Genomic DNA, 15,692 nt, shown 5'->3' with positions numbered 1-15,692 from the left:
CAAGAAGAAGGAAGATAAAGAGGCCTTTGGATTTGTCAATAAAGGATCACTGTTAACTTGGGAAAGTGTGGTTTCAGCTGCATGATGAGATAGGAAGACAGATTATTGGGGGCTGAGAAGAAGTGGAAGCAATAAGTCTAGATAGTTGTTTCAGAGTTTGGCAGGAAAAGGAGACATGTAGTGCCTTAGCTTGCAGGAACTATAGGCTTCCCTCTCCCTCCTCAACCCCCAAGGATTGGAGAGATAAGTGTGTTTGTAGGCAGCAGAAGAGAATGGTTAAAGAGAGGTTGAAGGTTAGAGAGACGGAATGATAGTGGAAGCAATAAGAGTAGAGGGGATGAGGTCAAGGGAACAGGCAGAGAAGGGTTAGCCTCAAGGTAAGGGAAGGTGTTAAGGGGTTTTCATAAAGTATCAATTAATCAAAAAAGCATTTATTGGGGCAGCTAGGTGGCGCAGTGGATAGAGCACCGGCCCTGGAGTCAGGAGGACCTGAGTTCAAATCCGGCCTCAGACACTTAACACTTACTGGCTGTGTTACCCCGGGCAAGTCACTTAACCCCAATTGCCTCACTTAAAAAAAAAAAAATTATTAAGTGCTTGCCATGCTCCAGGCATGGTGGTAACTTCTGGGAATGAAAACAATAAAACAATTTCTGCCCTCAAGAAGCTCACATTCTAATGGATAAGGCAAGATCCTGAGATGAGAGGGTAGGTGTGGGTTGTGTAAATGAAACCAGAAGCAAAGGTTTAACTCTGTGTTAAATAAATTAAAGATTAAATCAAAGAGGAGCAGAAGGGCTGCCTTACTGAAGTGAGGGCTAATTGGAATTAGAAAACATACAACTGTAAAGGCATCAAGCCATCATGACCTCAGGACTTCCTCACCAGCTCTGCTCAACATTATATGACTAGGAGTAGCAGAAGAAGATTGTGGGAGCAATCCAAGACTGGGGTTTGGCAAGGCTTGAGCATCTCTAGGCCGAGGGATTGGAGAATAGAGGATGTAGAGGGTTCGACTGACTCACTAAGCAAGCCAAGAACACAACCAAGAAGATGTGAGGAAAGGCCATAACAGATTATGGATAATTTTGGAGAAAACAGTTTCAGTTGGTGGATGAAGTCAGAAGTTAAATTGCCACCGGCTGAGAAGTGAAAGGAGAGGATGTGGAAGCAATGAGTATACACAGTTTTCCCAAGATTTTTCATTATGATCAAAATTTTTAAAAATGAGTTTTTCCCGTCTTCATGGTCCTAGCCAAAATGATTATGAAACCTTAGTTCAAATTTTTATTTTCTTTGTAATATGTATGAATTCTATTTTATGTCTATGTGACTTCAGTCATTATTTTTTAAATCAGACTATATGCAGAGGTATTGTTAAATGTTATAAGATATTGGCCTTGATTCTCCCCCCTGAGATATTGATATTCCTTAGTAGTAGAAGGAAGAAAACCTGCCCAGTTTCAACCCATATGGAGTTGGGAGTTACAGGTGCTAACTGGGGCTGAACAGCACACACAGGTGTGAGGAAGCTGACATCACCCTCCTTTCTAGAGAATAACGAAGAGAAATAGTGTTTGGGCTTGCACTACCAGTGTAGTACCCAAGAGCCTCATTTTTCTCACAGGAACAGAATCAGAGGGGACCTTTGTTGTTGCTCAGTTGTTTCAGCCATGTCCAACTCTTTATGACCCCCATTTGGGGTTTTCTTGGCAAAGGTACTGGAGTGGTGTGCCATTTCCTTTTCCAGCTCATTTTACAGATGAGGAAACTAAAGCAATGAGAGATCAGTGACTTGCTCAGGGTCACACAGTAAGAGTCTGAGGCTGGATTTGAACTCAGGAAGATGAGTATTCCTGACTTCAGGCCTGGCACTCTATCCACTGCATAACCTAGCTGCTCTACAGTAATGGAAAAATATCCTGTTCTATAAGCACACCTCCTAGTTCTGCCCTTTGGGGCCAAACTGAAGAAAATCTAATCCCTAACACCTGTCGACTACATGAGGACTGCTATCTCATGTTCTTCACATTCTCTTCCCTAGGCAAAACATCTTCAATTCCTTCAGCCAATCCTAATATAGAATATATTCAAAGAACTCTACCATGTTGGTTATCTCCTTTGGATGTGCTTCAGCTTATCAATGTCTTTCCTAAAATGTGATGGGGCAGCTAGGTGGTGCAGTAGATACAGCACTAGGCTTGGAGTCAGGAAGACCTGATTTTAAATCCAGCCTCAGAAACTTACTAGCTGTGTGACCCTGGGCAAGTCACTTAACTCTGTTTGCCTTAGTTTCCTCATCTATAAAATGAGCTGGAGAAGGAAACAGCAAACTGTTCCAGTATCCTTGCCAAAAAAAAACAACAAATGGGGTCACAGAGAGTTGCACTCCACTGAAATGATTGAACAACAACAAAATAAAGTGCCCCAAAGTGAACGCAGTACTCATAATGTAATTTTTACCACTTATCTAAGATTTCAAATTACAAATCTACATTAAATTCTTACCCCTTCACCCTAATTTTGCAAACAAGCTCTACTCCCATTCACCCCAAGCTAACCACTTCCAGAAATACCTTTGCCTTGTGTCCTGGAAGGTTTCTTTTTCTCATGGCCTCCATGAACTAGAGGGCCTTCTTGAGTGGTTGGTTGCACTTTGATGTGATCTATTCTTTTGCTGAATGTTTAAAAGTCAAATGCTTTTCTCAGTACCCTTTATTAGGGTTACCACCTTTTCCACTTCTCTTTTTAACTTGTATACAACATTGAGCCACTGGAACACATTTTGGGCATCTTGTGGACTGTGGTTAAATAAGTGACTAATTAGTGTAGTCAGCCAGAGAGAGCACACCAAAGTCAAGGTGATGGGTTCCATCCTTATGTGGGCCAGAGAGTCTGGTTTTGTTTTTTTGAAAGTGAAGGCATAACCCTGGTTAGCTCTACCAGAAATGTGTTCTCTGAGTGATAAAGGAAACTGGGGGAGAAAACGTGAGATCATCATGAGCCTACTCACACTGCAGAAAAATGAAGCCTACAAATACAGCCTACAGATAGGCAATGTCAATATTGAAGTTCATTGTGAAGAATACTGTTAAGGTCAAAATTAAATCTGAATTATGCATTCATCAAGTTTCTTCCTATCAACAAACTTCAGCTCATGCTCTCCTCCAACAAAAGGGAGGGCCAAATCATACATTGTGACCACAGAGCATCAATGCAAGTCTTCTTTTATTAGTTGTCCAATGCCATTAACATTCATGTATCGTGTTTTTTATTTAAATTGTTACGAACTACTTGAACAGACCATTACAATTCATGTTTTACACAACACCAGCTTGAATGAATGGGAAGCTTTTCAGCCATGAGTTCATGGTGGGCAAACAGAAGGCAGGGAAGCAAGTAAGTAACTTGGCCCATGCATCTGTTGTTGGCTAATGAATCAACCAATTTGAAATGAGATGTAGAAACCACACAAAACTGGCCATATTAAAACAACAATTGGAAACAGAAGACGTGATTTCCAGAAGTGTCCTGGTAGCCAAGGAGAACAACTGTTGATGAAAAATGGGCTCTTTTTTACCCCAGAAGGACTGGGATGAGAGGATGCACAAGAATTCATCCCATTCCTTGAGACAAATCCAGTGATTGTTCACAAAAATAGATTTTTCTGCACTTTAACTCAAGAAGGCCAGAAGCCAGGAAGAGCACCCTGCTTTGAAAAGAGATTGTTTGGTTCACACAGCTTGCTTTGGTTTAGTTGAAGTGGTCCCCAGTTTTCCTGAGGAGAAATGTGTACAAAGAATTTAGAATGTAGCAAGAAATCACCTGCCTTGATCGACAAGGATTTTTTCCCCCTTCTATCAAAGTGAAAAATCTTTTTCTTCCTTTCCAGTGTTCAATTTCTTCCTTTCAGGAGTACTCTCCAGATAGCCATATCAATATGTCTCTTGCTTATCAATAGCCCCAAGCTGTGCATTTCACGTTACTAAATGGTTTCAAGCTCAGTGCCTACCTGACAGGATGCATCCATCCTACGGCATCTGCTTTCATGTAGTTCTTGAGTTGTATGCTATGAACTTCTGAATATTCACATAATGTATCTAAAAATGTCTTCTGAAAAAAACACATAAAAATGTACAGGAAGTTGTGCTCTCTCTCAGTAAGGCTTGCAAATTGACATTTAAATAAGCAGAATATAAATCACAAGCGAAAAAAAGTGCACTTTTAAATAAAATAAACAAATGGAGACAGTTAAGAATTACTACCAAACAGATGGACAGATTAATTCTGGTTAATCTTAGAAGAAAGTGATAAAATATATGTATATGGCTTTTAATTTTTGGTTCATTTTGGTTTTGATTAGTGAATGCACAAAAGTTCCAAATGTCATACCTCTCCCTCCCCCCGCCCCCAAACAGCCTTTAGATCTTGCAGTTTTTGAGAGTCTTAGAGTCTGGATTCTGATATTCCTTTCCTTAGAAATAAATGTGACTGCCTTTCCGTCCAAGTTAAAGACACTAACCTTCATATATTAATGTCTCAAGGTGCTCAGAAAACAATAGATCTCATCTTACTGAAATCAACACAGTAAGTAATCAGAACACTCTTCTGCCCTCATCTGCTTTGAACCTCACAGTCACCTCTGCCTTTGTCAAAAATTGCCAAGTGAACTGGGGCAATTGGTGGAGGCTTATTAAGCTTTGTGCAGGCAGAGAGAGAGAGGTTACAGTCATTCTCCCCTAACCCCTAATCTGTGAGATGGTTTTTCCCCCCATTTTTCTCTAAAGCCTCCTCCAGGCAACAGTGACTGTTTCCATAAATCTCCAAGAGAAGAAAGACGCATCCCAAAGGATGTCATGTCTTTTGGCTGCTTGTCTTCTGTTTCTGTTTGCGCAGGTGGGCCTCGATTTCGTGCCTGAAGACAAGCATCCCCAGCTGCCCGTGCGATGCCTCATTCATGGCCTTGGATTGCATGCACATCTTATACTGTTCAGGGGTCAGCTCATCCACACATTGCTTCTCATGCCAGAGGTGGAAAAGCCCCCGCACAGGAGTTCGAACCACAATGAGGTTGCTATGCAGGTATTTGCGGTAGAGGTGCACGTCTTCTCCTCCCCAGCCTTTGATGTCCAGATCAAACCCACCTGCCGTACGGGAAAGACCCATGAGATCATGTCATCTACACATACATATATTCCCACTGGGCATGGATACAATTCACCAGTATAGAAAGGAGACATTTCTAAGAAACTGTCATATACATTTTTAGCTATTTTAGAATCTCTATCCTTGTCTGTATCTTCTAGAGTTCTGAAGACCACCTCTTACTTTCAGTTTTAAAGGACAGGTCAATATTGCAGTCATTCATTGGGCTGATGAAGGCAAGGGGAGCTGAAGGGAAAAAATAGAGCTATAAGGGACCTTGAAGGTCACATAAATGAACCTTTCCTCTTCGTGTTATAGATGAGGAAATTGAGGTCCAGAAAGGTTAAGTGACTTGCCAACAGTCACATAGGCAGTAAAGGTCAGAGGTTGGATTTGAACCCTTGTCCTTTGATTCCAAAGCCAGGGCTCTTTCCCCCTTACTATGCTGCCTCTCATAGTTGATAATGCCATGGTTTCAGGCTCTTTTTTTTAAATTTTTTTTAGTGAGGCAATTGGGGTTAAGTGACTTGCCCAGGGTCACACAGCTAGTAAGTGTTAAGTATCTGAGGCCGGATTTGAACTCAGGTACTCCTGACTCCAGGGCCGGTGCTCTATCCCCTGCGCCACCTAGCTGCCCCTATTTCAGGCTCTTTTTGAGAAAGTTGTAGCAACACCTATTTATCTGAAATCCTCCAGAATTAAATTCTCATGTAAAAACATCATTTGCTATTGTGGATGGATAAATGGATAGATGAATGGAAGGAAGGAAGCACTTATTAAGTGCCTACTATGTGTCAGGCACTGCACTAAGTGCACAAATATGCACATGTCACTCATGGAACACCTTTAAACTTCATTTTTGGCTGTTAGTTATTTCAATGGCTCCATCAGAAGGTAGTTTACTTCCAATTACATTCAACAAACCCACAGGCAGATACTAGCTGTCAGACTTTACAACTGCTTGTTGCAAAATATTTTTATAGGTTTTTGACAAATTTATCATATGTTCTGAGAGAATGTCTATCACTTTTCTTCATCTTCTTTATTAGATATGGTTTTTTTAGGATACTTTGCAAACCTGTTACCAGTATTAGATGCACTGGCTTTTGTCCTGGTCTCTTTTCCCTCTATAGAACTTTATAAATCTTTCTAAAAGATTTCTATTTCATAATTCTGAAAGCATACATTAAAACTGATATTGTATGGGTGTTCATTGCTTTTAACACATTCTTTCCATTCAACTTTGATTTCAGAATGCCAGTAAGTATCAACATATTCACCCACAACTTCTCTTTGATATCTTTATATTTAATAAGTCCTGTCTTTTTCTTGGATAAGTAGCAGCAATTCAGCCCAATCAGCATAATCACCAGCGCCCAGTTGCTAGGCCTTTTTGCTACTGTGGCTATCTCAGGTCACTCAATCCCTGCTGAGCACTTAAATTCTCTGGTTTTGCCATTGCCCTCCTCCTCCTCCTCAGGACATAGATAATGGTTTGGGTTTTTAGGAAGTCATGCTTATTTTTTATAAAACTTAACAGATTATACCAATATGAGTTATTACTATCATTACTTAGCACTTAGCAAAACACTTTCCTCACAAAAATCATGAAATGGGAAATAGGATCAGCAGTATTACAAGCCTTGTCCAAAAACACACAGCTAGTGAATCCTGGAGTTAAGATATGAAATAAGATCTCCTGACTCCAAATCCAATGCTGTAGGTTATAAACCAAGTGCAGGGCATTTTCCCCACATGCTTTTTGCCACTGTTTCTTCCAAAGGTTGAGATAGCACCTTATGATTCTTTAAAAATTCAATTTTGGGGGCAGCTAGGTGGTGCAGTGGATAGAGCACCAGCCCTGGATTCAGGAGGACCTGAGTTCAAATCCAACCTCAGACACTTTACACTAGCTGTGTGACCCTGGGCAAGTCACTTGACCCCAATTGCCTCACCCAAAAAAAAAGGGGGGGGGGGCAGCTAGGTGGCGCAGTGGATAGAGCACCGGCCCTGGAGTCAGGAGTACCTGAGTTCAAATCTGGCCTCAGACACTTAACACTTACTAGCTGTGTGACCCTGGGCAAGTCACTTAACCCCAATTGCCTCACTAAAAAAAAAAAAATTCAATTTTATTTTATTTTCAGTTCCAAATTCCCTCCTCCTTACCCTTCCCTCATGCATTGAGAAAGCAAGGAAAACAAATATATATATAAAATATATTGTGTAGCACTTTATGAATTAAAGGTAAGGACAAATAGTACTCTTGTGAAGAAAAGTTAGTTACAAAATTATGAGATGGAGAATGACTAGGATGTGAATATTGCAGAAAATACTGATGTCATAATAGCCCTCACACTTAACAGAAACATCCCCTTCCTTGATATGCTCACCATTTTCATCAATTATAGGTTATGTCCTTACCTTTAAAAAAAATGAGGAATAATAAAGACCTGTTGACTTGAAATGCTAATACAAGCTGAATAAACATGTAAATTGGAACCTGAAGTACTTAACCCTCATTGCCCCGCAAAAAAACCCCAAACAAACAAACAAAAAAAGTATTGTACACATATACTTCCGGCATGGTACTTCTGGCATGTTATGATAATCTAGGGTTGTCGATGGCTCCTTTAATGACCATTGTAGCTTCTTTCCATTCAATTCCAAGATGAATAACTATAGCTCAGCACAAGAGAAAGATGACTAAATTGAGCTAGAGTCCAAGCTCTGCCAGTAATTTGCTCCATGGTTTTAAGAAATTAATTTTCCCCTTCCTCAGACTCAGTTTTCTTCTCTAAAATGAATGAGTTGGATTATATGGTGTCTAAAATCCATTCCACTTCATGTGTTCCATGGTTTTAAAGTTCTACATGCTTGGAGACATGATCCTGATCTGCAAGAGAGCTGAGTTTGGGGGTGGTGGGAAAGGGGAGGGAGGCAGTTGGTAGGGAAAGGTAATGGGGAATCAGAGCAAATCCAACCTGCTGCTGGGAGCCCAGTCAATGCAGACTTAACAGCAGCATCTTTGTATGCAAAAGAAATAATGTTAGTTATGGTTGGAAACCCCAAAAGGACAGCATAAATAAACTGGAAGTGTGAGATTTGGCATTTTTTCCCTAAAGCTTCTTCTATCTTTTGTTTGTTTATTTGTTTTTCTTTTCTCTGAACCCCCATATTCAGGAAAATACCTGAAATCAGCATTGGGACAAACAAAGCTTTCAACTTCCATGGAATTCTGACCAAATAATAAAGTACAATAATGACCTCTGGGTGGCAGTGCAAAAACAGAATTTACTAAGATAGTTTTTCTTACCTATATTGATGAAGTCTGACCGGTACTGACAAGTCATTCCAAATCCAAAGTCTCTCCAAAATCCAGTTTCCTTTTTTATAACCTGAAAGGGGAGCAGAGTAGTATGAATGGGGGGGGGGGGGGCGGGTGGGTTTGAAAGCAGTACATTAAATATGGTACCCTCTTACTGTAGACAATTTAGCCCACACCCCTTAATCAGAAATAAGAGCAAATTCTCTTCCTTTCTCTTTTTTTTTTTTTTGGTGGGGCAATGGGGGTTAAGTAACTTACCCAGGGTCACACAGCTAGTTAAGTGTCAAGTGTCTGAGGCCGGATTTGAACTCAGGTACTCCTGAATCCAGGGCCGGTGCTTTATCCACTGCGCCACCTAGCCGCCCACTTCTTCCTTTCTCTTAAGGATACAGTAAAATTGCCTCATCTGAAACACTACTGTTTAATTTTTGGAACCAAAGCTACAAAACCTAAAGTCAAGATTCTTCTATTACCTCTATTTTTTTCTGAATTTAAAACCCTTCGCAAGCTGACGCCAGCCTACCTTCCCAGATTTATTTTATATCGTTCTCATTTATGAATTCTACATTCCATTTAAACTAGCCTATGTGCTGTTCCCTGAAACCAGTATTCAATCTCCCACTTCCATGCCTTTGCATAGGCTATCCCTCCCTACACACCTTTGCTTCACAGAATAGCTTCCTTCCAAGTTCAGCTTAAGTGTTGCCTCCTATAGAAAGCCTTCCTTGGTCTTCCCAGTTGGTATTCTCTTCCTCCTCAAATTATCTTGTATTTGCTTACTGTTATAGGTTTATGTATTTTGCATCCCCCAGTTAAGTTCCTTGAAGATAGAAGCTATTTTGCATCTTTACTTTTATATATCCAGAAGCCAGCAGAGTGGTTTGCAAATTACATGTTGCACTGAATAACAGCTAGAATTTATATAGTGCATTAAAGTTTGCAACACTTTACATGTTATTTCATTGACTGAATTGAAGGAATGGGCAAAGGCAAAATAGACAGAAATGAGAAGAGACAGAGACAGAGAGGAGAAGAAAATAGAGATGGAGAGAAGAGACAGAGAGAAGAGGCAGAAAGAGAAAGGAAGAGACAGGGGAAGGGAGAGACAGAGACAGAGACAGAGAGACAGAGATCAAAATGAAGAGGAACTAAACAGTCTAGTAGAAAAGCTATCTTGACCTCAGAGTCAACAGCCAATGAAAGAGCATGACAGGGAACCAGGGAGGGGCTTATGAAATCAAGGGGAGGAATGGGGAACAACTGAAAGACAGGGAAGCTCCCTGAGGCATGATCTTCCAGTAGTGCCCACCAGAAAGAACAAGGTTGGGGAGCAGGGGAGCAGTTTCCCCATGTTGTTAGTTTAAGAAAAAAGTGTTTTAAGTCTAAGTCCCAAATACAGATGGAGCCTATTCATCTCAAAACTATTTTCTTGCTAGGCTCTTCCAACGGCATTCACACTGTGCCAATAGGCAGTCGGCAGAGGCCATCCAACAAGAAGCAGCAGCATCTGTTAGCAGGGTGACCGCTTGGCTTTGTCCAGCTTTGTTTTGTGATATGAGGGAATGCCCTTCAGTGTTCTGCAGAAGCAGCCAAGTTATGTTTTATTTTAACACTGCCTTGAAGAAGAGAGGCCTAAGGAGTTGCTTCACATCTCTGAGCCACAGTTCTTCATCTATAAAATGATGGGAGCTGAACTAAAGACCTCCGCAATCTCTCTCTCTCTCTCTTTTTTTTTTTTTTAGGCAATGGGGGTGAAGTGACTTGCCCACGGTCACACAGCTAGTAAGTGTCAAGTGTCTGAGGCCGGATTTTAATTCAGGTACTCCTGAATCCAGGGACAGTACTTTAACCACTGCGCCATCTAGCTGCCCCCTGCAATCTCTTTTAGTACCCACTATGTGATGAGATGCTCCCCTGATACAGGGATGCTTCCTTACATTGGCTTTGGTACTGTCCTCCCTAATGTACTATCTCAGTCTCAGGATGATTTAGAAGCAGATGTGAATGTTATTTATACAACAAGTTGCATCCTGCACCATTATTGTGCTTTAGCTTTGGTTGAGGGAGAAGGCAAATTCCTCAGGAAAAGAAGGCTCTGTTGGCAAAGGTTGTCTCCAGTGGCCAGTCTCTAGGATGATGTCATTTGACTTTGGAACAAAGAATTGTTATACAACATCTCCAGCGTGGCAGGAAAATCAAATTAGCACCAACTAGGAAAATTTTTAAATGCAGGAAGTCCTGGAGAGGTGCCATTTTGGAGTTCCTGGTATGGACCCGGCTGCACCAAGGAATGAAAAAACATTCAGTTCTAATTCTTAGTTTAATGTGCTCTCCACCTGCCCAGGCAATTCTCTGTTTAAAAAAAAAAAAAGGATGCAGTATGAAATACAATCACCTTGACTTGGATCTTTTTTATTCTTTTTCTGACTTGGATATTTTGGAGCTTAAAATATGATAAGGCAGAATGAAGGGTGAACTGTGCTTAGGAGCTACATGCTGGAAACATTCTGGTTGATGATCAGGAGTCTGAGCTATGGCAGCAACTGATCAAATGTATCTTTTTCTGGGCTTCTTGCATGCCAAGAAATATTATTCTCTATTGACTTGCATCATGTAGTTCTTGGTCCTGTTGTCCCTGAATTGTTTCATGATGTGGGAAGACGCACTTCAGTGCTCCCACACTGCAGAATCATAAAATGGTTCAGCCCTCCCCCCCTTTTGCAAGGGAGCAATCAGTCAATGTTTATTAAACAGCTGCTATGTGCCAGGAACTGTGCTAAGCTGTGGGGATACAAAAAGAGGTAGAAGGCAGTCCCTGCCCTCAAGGAGCTTACAATCTAATGAGAGACACAACATGCAAACAAATATATACAAAGCAAGTCCTATACAGGAAAAACAGGAAATAAATAAAAGACAGAAAGCACTGGAGTTAAGAGGGGTTGGAGAAGGCTTCCTGTAAAATGTGGGATTTTAGTTGGGACTTGAAGGAAGCCAGTAGTCAGAGAGAAGGAAAATATTCCAGGCATGGGGGGCAGCCAGATAAAATTCCTGAAGTGGAGGGATAGAATGTCTTGTTGGTAGAACAACCAGGAGGCCAGTGTCACTGAAGCGAAAAGTATATGTTGGGGAGTAAGGTGTAAGAAAAATGGAAAGGCAGGGGCGGGGCTAGGTTAGGAAGGGCTTCGGGTCCCTAATGGGCCATTGGCTCCTGGAGGCAAATGGAAGCGACTAGAGTTTATTAAGTAGGGAGTGTCATGATCAGACCTGTATTTTAGGAAAATCACATTAGTGGCTAAATGGAGGATGGATTGGAGTGGGGAGAGACTTGAGGTAGGCAGATCCACCAGTAGGCTATTGCAATAATCAAGGCATAATGTGATGAAGGCTTGAACCAGAGTGGTGTCAGTGTCAGAAGAGAGAAGGGGGAGTATTTTAGAGATGTTGCAAAGGTGAAATGGACAGGCCTGGGCAATAGCTTGAATTTGGGGCAGGGAGGGAGGTGCTAAGAGATATTGAGGAATCCAGGATAACTCCTAGGTGAACCTGAGGGACTCAGCAGCAGGGGGACAGGGTTTAGAGGGAAAGATAATGAATTCTGTTTTGGACATAATGAATTTAAGATGTCTCTACTAGACATCCCGTTCAAGATGTCTGAAAGACAGTTGGAGATGAGAGAATGGAGGTTAGCAGAGACACTAGGGCAGGAAAGGTAGATTTGAGAATCATCAGCATATAGATGGTAACTAAATCCATGGGAGCTGATGAGATCACCAGGTGAAGTAGTATAGAGGGAGAAAGAAGAGGGCCTCTGTGGAAGTAGGGAGACATCTAGACAGTATAGTAGATAGAGTGCTAGTCTTGGAGTCAGGAAGACCCAAGTTCAAATCCAGCCTCATACACTTACCAGCTGTGTGACCCTGAGCAAACCACTAAAAAAGTTTCCTCATCTGTAAAATGGGGATAATAATAACACCTACTTCCCAGATTTGTTCAAATGAGATAACATACATAAAGTGCTTCATAAATATTAAAGTACTATATAAACATCAGTTATTATTATCACTATTATTTATAATGGCAGAAATGGCTTCTAAAAATGGTGGCACTTTTTAGCATGGCAGAATTGTCCAGCTTGGGACAAGGCAGGGAGGGCAGAATGGAGGTGAATTTAGAAATCACAACTGGGGATAAGAATAGCTAACATTTATATAGATCTTTAAGGTTTAGAAATTGTTGTAAATGCACTGTCCCATTTGATCTTCACAACTCCGTGAGGTCAGGGCTGTTATTATCCCCATTTTGCAGATGAAGAAACTGAGATTGAAAGAGGTTTAAATGATTTGCCAATAGTGCCTCAGTCGAGATTAAAAACCATGACTTCCTTACTCGAAGTTCAATACTTTGTCCAATAAATCATGATGCCTCTTAAAAAGCTGTTTCCTCAAGGACTACAGGCCATAAGCCAGACCAAAGAGGCTAGAAATGATCTAACATGAAATGATGAGCTCCTTAGCAACTCTGCCTGAGGTAGAAGCAGCCCCACTTTCCTATTTAGAGTGTAAGGTTATCCCACTTGGTCCCTAATCTAATATGATACAACCACAATGGAAGAAGGGGAAACCTGGAAATAATTATAGTGTTTTTCCCCCTCAAATAGTCCAAGAGATCAATGAATTCATTAGTGTGCATCTTCCCTGCATTGATAAAGATCACTCCTCATCCCTGCCAGCTCATTCTGAGAATATTCTGTAAGGGAGCAGAGAAAAAGAAATATTCCTTTCTATTCCCACTCAAATTTCTATAGAGGCCTGTCATATCTAACTTTTCTAAAATTCTATTCTTCTCCTTTACTTCCTTCTTAAATACTTTATGGTTAGATTTATCTATTTCTGAGAAGAGAAAGTTGAGGTCCCCCACTAGTAGAGTTTTGCTATTTCCTCCTGTAACTTATTTAACTTTTCCTTTAAGAATATGGAAGTTATAACATTTGCATATATGTTTAGTATTAATATTACTTCATTGTCTATGGTACCTTTTAGTAAAATGTCATTTCCTAGATTCTCTTTTAATTAGGTGTGTTTGTGCTTTTGTTTTGTCTGAGATCATGATTGCTACCCCTGACTTTTCATTTCAGCTGAAGTATAATAGATTCTACTCTAGCTCCTGATTTTAACTCTGTGTATCTCTGTTTCTAATAAGTTTCATATAAACAACATATTTCTGGATTCTGTTTTCTAATCCATTCTGCTATCTGCTTCCATTTTATAAGTGAGTTCATCCCCTTCACATTCACAGCTATGATTACCGTGTATTTCCCTCTATCCTATGTTCTTCTGCTTATTCTTTTCTCTGTGTTTTTACTGTGTCCTTCCTCAAGTTTGTTTTACTTCTGACCCCTGGTTCTCTTAATATGTCCACCTTTTTACTGTCCCCCCAACTTTCTGTTGTCCCTTCCCCTCCTACTTCCCTGTTGGGTAAGATAGATTTCTATGCCCAACTGAGTCCACATATATATATATATATTCAAAGAGGGAAGAAAACACACACACACACACACACACACACACACACACACACATTCTTCCCTATTTGAATCAATCCCAATGAGACTGAAGTTCAAGAATTGCCTACTGCCTATCCCCCCGCCCCATTTCTCCTCCATTCTTTTTTGTTTTTTGTTTTGTTTTTTACAGGGCAATGAGGGTTAAGTGACTTGCCCAGGGTCACACAGCTAGTAAGTGTGTAAACTGTCTGAGGCTGGATTTGAACTCAGGTCCTCCTGAATCCAAGGCCGGTGCTTTATCCACTATACCACCTAACTGCCCCCTCCCCTCCATTCTAAAAGCTCTTTCTTACATTCCTCTTCTATGTGATATAATTTTCCCCATTTTTCTTCTCCTTTCCCCCTCGTCCCAGTGAATCCTTCTTCCTCACTCCTCCATTTTTCCCCCAGATCATTCCAACATAATGGACTCACATCTGTGCTTTCTATTAGTTAGACTCCTTCCAACTGCCCTCATAATGATAAAGTTTTTAGGAGTCATGTGTATCATTTTCCCATATAAGGAAGTAAATAGTTTAACCTTAAATCCCTTATGATTTCTCTTCTATGTTTAACTTTTTATACTTATCTTGAGACTTATGTTTCAATGCTAAATTTTCTATTCAGCTCTGGTCTTTTCATAAGAAACACTTGAAAGTCCTTTATTTCATTAAATATCCATTTTTCCTAGAAAGGATTACACTCAGTTTTGCTAAGTACGTTATTCTTGGCTTTAATTCTAGCTCCTTTGCCTTCTCAAATATCATTCTCCAAACCCTCTAAAGGTCTTCTTTAATGTGGTAGCTGCTAAATTTTGTGTGATCTTGACTCCACAGGTTTATTTCTTGGATCTATGGAATTTGTCTATAATATTCCTGAAAGTTTTCATTTTGAGATCTCTTTCAGGAGGTGATGAATGGATTTTTTAAAATTTCTATTTAACCCTCTGGTTCTCTTGTTATTGGGGCAGGTTTCCTTTATAATTTCTTGAAATATTACGTATAGGCTCTTTTTTTCCTAATAATAATTTTATTCTTAAATTATCTCTCTCTGATCTATTTTCCAGGTTAGTTGTTTTCACAGACCTCTCCTTCTGACATTTTAAGTTATCTTGGACTGAAAAAAGACTCACCTTGACCTTTTGTTAGCAATGCTGTTGCAGAATTTGATTTGAGGTGCTATTTTGAAATTGTTTTGAGAAGAATGTTGGGAGAGCTCAGTTGTGGTGCTCTCATCTTTGCCATCTTGGTGTAAGGGGCTAAAATTCTAGCTAGTCTGCCTAAAATATCTAATGAGTGGTTGCCAATAAATTATAAGCTTAAGCAAGAATTTAGACTTTTAAGCATTTATTAAGGAGAATAAGAATTTGGTGAAGAGAAAGAGAAAGGCCTAGATTCATCTATCTATTAAAGGGAGAGCATATTTCTAGCTCCACTCTCCACCAGCATCCTGAGGAAACAGAGCGAGAGAGCCAGCCTTGCCCCCTCTTCCTCCCACAAGCAAACGTCACTTCCTGACGCCAAAGAAAAGCTGCATGGTCTTGCCCTCAGAGGCCTTCTCCTTACGGTGGAGCTTTCCTACAGTAAGTCTCCAGCAGGTAGCGTCATTCCAATCATTATATTGGCAAATTTTGACATTTTGACTCCTAGATTTAAACTCCCTGATTCAGACATTTAACTC

The 15,692-nt window shown here is 40.4% G+C and overlaps 1 protein-coding gene across 4 annotated transcripts in view; it reads right to left on the bottom strand.

The window, feature by feature from the left end:
* Positions 1 to 3,222: 3,222 nt before the first annotated feature.
* CSGALNACT1 (chondroitin sulfate N-acetylgalactosaminyltransferase 1) overlaps positions 3,223 to 15,692 on the bottom strand; it is a 173,877-nt gene continuing 161,407 nt past the window's right edge. For 3 of the 4 annotated variants that reach the window (XM_043989240.1, XM_043989241.1, XM_043989242.1), the window contains 2 exons: positions 8,459 to 8,540; positions 3,223 to 5,144 (listed from right to left, as the gene is read on the bottom strand). In XM_043989240.1, coding sequence (XP_043845175.1) covers positions 4,855 to 5,144; positions 8,459 to 8,540 — 372 coding nt within the window. In that variant the 3' untranslated portion in view covers positions 3,223 to 4,854. The remainder of the gene's footprint in view (positions 5,145 to 8,458; positions 8,541 to 15,692) is intronic. The other variant, XR_006355036.1, reaches the window with a different exon arrangement.

This window comes from Dromiciops gliroides, chromosome 2 (genome assembly GCF_019393635.1).
Source record: "Dromiciops gliroides isolate mDroGli1 chromosome 2, mDroGli1.pri, whole genome shotgun sequence".
In the NCBI taxonomy this organism is placed as follows: domain Eukaryota; kingdom Metazoa; phylum Chordata; class Mammalia; order Microbiotheria; family Microbiotheriidae; genus Dromiciops; species Dromiciops gliroides.
The sequence above is the reverse complement of the archived record's forward strand: the minus strand, read 5'-3'. Positions and strand labels throughout refer to the sequence as shown.